The sequence below is a fragment of the Sceloporus undulatus genome, chromosome 2 (assembly GCF_019175285.1).
Source record: "Sceloporus undulatus isolate JIND9_A2432 ecotype Alabama chromosome 2, SceUnd_v1.1, whole genome shotgun sequence".
In the NCBI taxonomy this organism is placed as follows: Eukaryota; Metazoa; Chordata; class Lepidosauria; order Squamata; family Phrynosomatidae; genus Sceloporus; species Sceloporus undulatus.
The window spans coordinates 194,933,868-194,939,368 of NC_056523.1; the positions used below are offsets into that span (position 1 = coordinate 194,933,868).

The 5,501-nt window shown below is 41.6% G+C and overlaps 1 protein-coding gene across 1 annotated transcript; it reads right to left on the reverse strand.

Annotated features, from left to right (window-relative positions):
* Positions 1-412: 412 nt before the first annotated feature.
* On the reverse strand, positions 413-5,266 carry LOC121922755 (ferredoxin-2, mitochondrial-like). Its single transcript, XM_042452529.1, has 3 exons — positions 4,390-5,266; positions 2,681-2,787; positions 413-1,507 (listed from the first exon to the last, which is right to left on the reverse strand). The coding sequence occupies exons 1-3, from the start codon at positions 4,473-4,475 to the stop codon at positions 1,416-1,418; spliced, it is 285 nt and encodes a 94-aa protein (XP_042308463.1). The 5' UTR covers positions 4,476-5,266; the 3' UTR covers positions 413-1,415.
* Between the last annotated feature and the right edge of the window lie 235 nt (positions 5,267-5,501).

The window sequence follows — 5,501 nt, forward strand, 5'->3', positions numbered from 1 at the left end:
TTAAAGATATAGTGAAAGAAGAAAAATATTTGCTTGACATCTGCAGGACATCAGAGAAGGAGCTAAATAGTCCTTCCTAGGAAGGGAGTTTCCAAATTTCAGTACAATCACTGAGAAAAGGTGGCTCACATACTTTCTTTAAACAATTATTCTGAGTGATCAACTAAAAACTGCAGCCCTTGTCAATTCCTAAGGGATAACATTTTTATGAGAGCCAGTGTGGTGTAGTGGTTTGAGTGTTGGACTATGGAGACCAGGGTTTGAATCCTCTGTTCAGCCATGTAAACCCACTGGGTGACCTTGGTCACACTCTCTCAGCCTCAGAGGAAGGCAAAGGCAACCCCCCACCCCAGCCCCGAACAAATCTTGCCAAGAAAACCCTAGGATAGGTTCACCTTTGGGTTGTCATCAGTTGGAGATGACTTGAAGGCACACAGCATCAAAAAACACTTTTAGTCCTTTATTTTAACTGATTTTATATTTTCTTGGATAAAGGACTTTAAGGAACATATTGCAATGGTAATGTTAGAAAATTATTAGTATCTTGATATTCTACTGGTGCCTGATGCTGGGGTCTCTTGTTTAACAATAGTATGACTTATATAATGTCAAATATCTGTGTATTATCTTTAGACTTTCCACTAGTGAAGATATTCAAAACATGTCAGGCAATATTTGTTGCACTTGTTGTATCCCTTCTCTGTGTCATTCCCTCCCCACACTCCAAAACACTACGTCCATAGGAAATTCTACTTACTCTACAATTCATGGACAACAAACATGCATGAGAAAGGTTGCAAATGAAGTTATTTCAGTGACTGGAACTCTCTGTACTAGCAATTAAATCAGATTTGGTAAGGAAAATTAAGTGATGGATATGGAAGGTGAGCTGGTACATGATGGGGACAGGTGGCTTAAGAAAACTGGTTGGAAAATATTTAGTAGAACAATTACATGTGATTTGCCTATGCTGCAATGAGATGCAAAAGGCCAGAACTAATTTAGGTTTCATGGGAAGAGGTAAGGCTTAGGAAAAAAATGGAAGCATCCTTTGCAACACTACATGGTCCCCTATGGCAGCAATGGGCTCTATGCAATTGTCTCACCACACTCTAATTATTATTATTTTTTTTGGGGGGGGGTGTCCCATGAAGTTTCTGTCATATCGCTGATATTGGGAGGAAAACAAAACGAATAGCTCAGTAATTTACCATTTGGTTCAGGATAAAAGCAGCATAGAACGAGACCCTCCAAAGCTGATCTGGGCATCCTCTCAGTATAGAAAGGAAGGGTGCCATAGAAGCGTTTTACACTGGATGTATACCTGCCTATTTCTTCACCTCTTGGGAGACAATCTCAGGAGGTGACCTGGCTCCCTCAGATGTCAGCCATAGGAAGAGAGCCAAGAAGGTTCCCTACCGTTCATCAGGGGAGGGAAGCTTATCCACGAAATCATGGCTCACATAGACGTGACAGGTAGAGCAGGCTAGGGAAGCTTCACAGGCACCTGGGGAGACAAACAGGAGCTGTCAGAGGAGGCTGGCAGGAAATAACCATGAGCCCTTGCGGACTGACACTGTTCAGCCTCTTCTGTTCCGGATGGTTTTTCTGTTAAACCATGTGGAGGCACCATGTGAAAGTAAAGGAGGCTCTGTGTACCCTTCCGATCATGTGGCTTATGAAAAAGTGTATGGACTAGAAGAGGGAAGGGGAGCCATGGTCCTCTCAATGTAGCAGCACTGCAATTATCATCATCCTTCACCATTAGCTATGCTGGCTATTGCAATGCAGTCCAACAACACATGGAGCACTAGGCTGTGTCCATTCCTGCCACAGAGCTAGAAAAGGGCAAGCAAAATGAGGCAAAATGATGCCTCTTTGCTACCAGGAAATACTAAAGCCCCTGGGACTCAGATATGCTTTCATATCTAAATGGGGAACATGACCAAGCATGGGTGGTTCACTCTGAGTTTTTCAGATGTTTGTTGACTCCCAGATCTCCTCTTAGGTTTGCAAAAGGACTTTGTAGCACCTTTAAGACTAACTGAGTAAAAGAACTTATAGCATTAACTTTTGTGAACTTGACCTACTTCCTCAGGTATATAGAATTAACCAAGTGTAATAAAGCTTATGATACAACGCCTTTCTCTCAGTTAGTCTCAAAGGGGATACAAGAGCTCTTTGCATACTGGATACAAGAGCTCTTTGCATACTGATATTCCAGACTAACATGGCGTTGACTACTTTTGTTAGGGCTGCAGGGAACAGTAGTGCTCAGACACCTGCAAATCAGTAGGCTTCTCTTGCCCAGTTTTGCTCTCTGATATTACTGGCACTCAGGTTCACCTGATGAAGATGATGGAGATTCAGATCAGAGGAAAAGGAGTACAGCTTCACAGAACGTATAAGTAACATCGATGAGCCACTGCCACAAGCTGTGCTGATGGCCACTAGCTTAGACCAGTCATGCATGTATTTGATACTCATTCATGGGGTACCTCTTTGTCCAGAGGCAGTTTGTTTCAGAACACCACTTGCTGAGGGACAAAGGGTGAGGGGGAACTATAGCTCTCTTGTCCTGCCTGTGAGCTTCCCATAGGTATCTGGCAGGCCACAGTTGGAAACAGGATGCTGGACTAGACAGTCCCTTATTCTGATCTGGGATGTTCTTATGACATACCTTCTAAGTCAATGCCATGTCTCTGGGCCAAGCGGAGCACATCCTCTCCAACTCTGCCTTGCACTGGGACCCTTTGTCCAGACCGGTCTATGAACACCACATTCACTCTGCAGCAGAATAAAACACATAGGAAAAAAAGATCTCAATTTATAGACTGCTCATGATGGTCAGATGCTGAAAAGCCACAAACAAGACCGCACAAAGGCCTGAATCGGCTTTTCTCAACCTTTTTACCCTGTTGAGACCCTTGAAATAATTTTCAGATCTCAAGGAACCTCTACATAAAAATTATATCTATAGCTCAAAAACATTGTTATTGATTTATTTTTCCAAACACAGTCTCTTACAGAATCCCTACTGATTTCTTGGAAGGAGGTGATTATGGCCCAGCCCTTCACTGTCAGCCTCATACCAGGGTGGTGGTGGTTGTAAAAAAAGAGTGGCGAGAAGGAAAGCTATGTCTGCCTTGAGTTAATTAGAGGAAATGAAATTAATTAATTGATTAATTAAACAATAAATTTAAGAAGAAACAAACAGTACATGCTTCAGGCCCCAATGGATTCTAAACTAGACAATTAACCTTCTGGGTTAGAAAATGTTCAAGTAACTAACTGGTTACATTTATAAACTTTTATTTTAGAATAAATGTGCATCTACACCTATTGATTATAATAGAAATAGTTAAAGAATCCCTATACCTAGAATCAAACACTGACCAGAATGGTGACAGCAGTCAAGATATAAGAAGACTAGGGAAGGGAAGGGAAGGGCAGCTATGAAGGAACTAGTCAAGATCCTAAAGACATACAACTGAGCATTTAAGTCAGAATCATTCAGGCCATTGTATTTCCCATTAACATGTACAGATGTGAGAGCTGGACAGTGAAGGAGACAAACAGAAAGAAAAACCAAACTCATTTTGAGATGTGATGATGTAGAAGAGTACTTAGGATACCATGGACAGCCAAGAAGACAAACAAATGGGTATTTGAACAGATCAGACCAGGGCTCTCCTTGGAAGCCAAGATGATCAAGTTGAGGCTATCATACTTTGCCCAGATAATGAGAAGGCATGGATCACTAGAAAAAACAATAATGCTAGGAAAGGTAGAGGGTAGAAGAAGGAGGGGAAGACGATAGACCAGATGAATGGACTCAATTGGGGGGGGGGGGTATGGGCATGGGCTTGCAGGACCTGAGCAGAGCAGTGGAAGATAGGGAAACTTTGAGATGTCTCATCCACAGTGTTGTCATATGTCAGAATCGATTCAAGGGCATCTAAAGCCACAACACTATTGGTTTTGAAGGGACATGGGTGAACCCAAGGTAAAATTTACATCGGTTATGCTATCAGCCAGTTAAATTGTGCTATAGCCTCTCCATGCAAGGTGACTCAGAGGTTATGCAACAATTTAACTGTCTGATACATCCCAGCTTGGTCATGGAAATTCACTGGGTGACCTTGGGCAAGTTACATGCTCTCAGAGGAATGCAAGAACAAATCTCCTCTGAACAAATCTTGCCAAGAAAACTCCAGGGTAAGGTCGCCTTAGGGTTGCCATAAGTCAGAAATGACTTGAAGGCACAACAACAACAACAACGTGTATGGTCTACACTGTCCACAAGAGGGGTACACAAATCCATCTGCCTGAGGTTATCTAAGTTTACTTTGATCCCAGAAAAATCAAGTTTCCTGATACAGTACTCACACTTCTGCAGCACAGCTCTCTTCTTCTGCTTGAAAGGCCACTGGAGGGGAAAAAGCCACAGTGTTATCAACATTCATCTGCAACATGCATGGCCTTGTTTGTTCTAATAACCTTGAGGTACTCTACACTACTTCTCCAACTATACTACACTATGAGTTGCATTGCATAACTTGACATGTGAGGAGGGGTCCACCCAAAATGCAGTGTGCTTTTTTGGCCAATTTGTTGTTTTAACAAATGCTGGCTGGTCACATTTTCATTACAATTGTATTCCTCTTGTTATCTTGGCCAGAGACAGAGTAACATTCTTAATTGCATAAGAGCTTCTTTTGCATTCTTAATGGAGAAGAAAACCAGCATGTTTCAAACACAAGACACAAAATTTAAACCACAACATCTGGGCAAATACTATTGAAAGACTGAGCTATCCAGTCTCTGTTTCAGTTACTTCTTTTGCTAGATGACCTCAGACAAGGCACTGTTCTCTTCCCTAAGGGGATGGGAAACAAATGGACACCTCGCAGGGTTGCTCTACACATTACTGAAACAAAAATATACATGAACAATTTATGCTGTTAAGTATTATGACAAATGGGGGAGGATGCAGAGAGCATATGGAAATTAACAGGCAACAATCTCATAGGACCTGCATGTCCTTCTATAGGGCAGAAGGTGAAATTGCTTCCTCAGACCATATGCAGAGGGGGGAAAGGTGGTAGAAGACATGGTGGAAAAAAGAAATACAGGTTGAGTTTCCCTTATCCAAAATGCTCCGGACAAACATTTTTTGAGTTGGGGGTGTGATTTTATTTTTTGGATTTTGGAATATTTGCATATACTTAATGAGAATTCTTGAGAGGCAGGATCCAAGCCTAAACATGCAAATCATTTATGTTTCATAGACACCTTATACACAAGGCCTGAAGGTAATTTCACACATGGTTTTTAAAATAATTTTGTGCATTAAATAAATGTTGTGTACACTTAATTATCAGAAAGCAAAGGTGTCACTATCTCAGCCACCTATGAAAAAAGCTTTGGATTTTGGAGGGTTTCGGATATCATAATTCCAGATGACAGGGACTCAACTTGTATTTCCAAACTTTGTAAAA

Excerpts from the sequence above, each read along its gene's own strand:
- LOC121922755 (XM_042452529.1), bottom strand. The coding sequence starts at position 4,475 with ATGTTGCAGATGAATGTTGATAACACTGTGGCTTTTTCCCCTCCAGTG. Across the intron at positions 2,788-4,389 it reads GAGAGCTGTGCTGCAGAAGT|AGTGAATGTGGTGTTCATAG; the intron begins GTGAGTACTGTA and ends ATTCTGCTGCAG. Across the intron at positions 1,508-2,680 it reads ACATGGCATTGACTTAGAAG|GTGCCTGTGAAGCTTCCCTA; the intron begins GTATGTCATAAG and ends TTGTCTCCCCAG.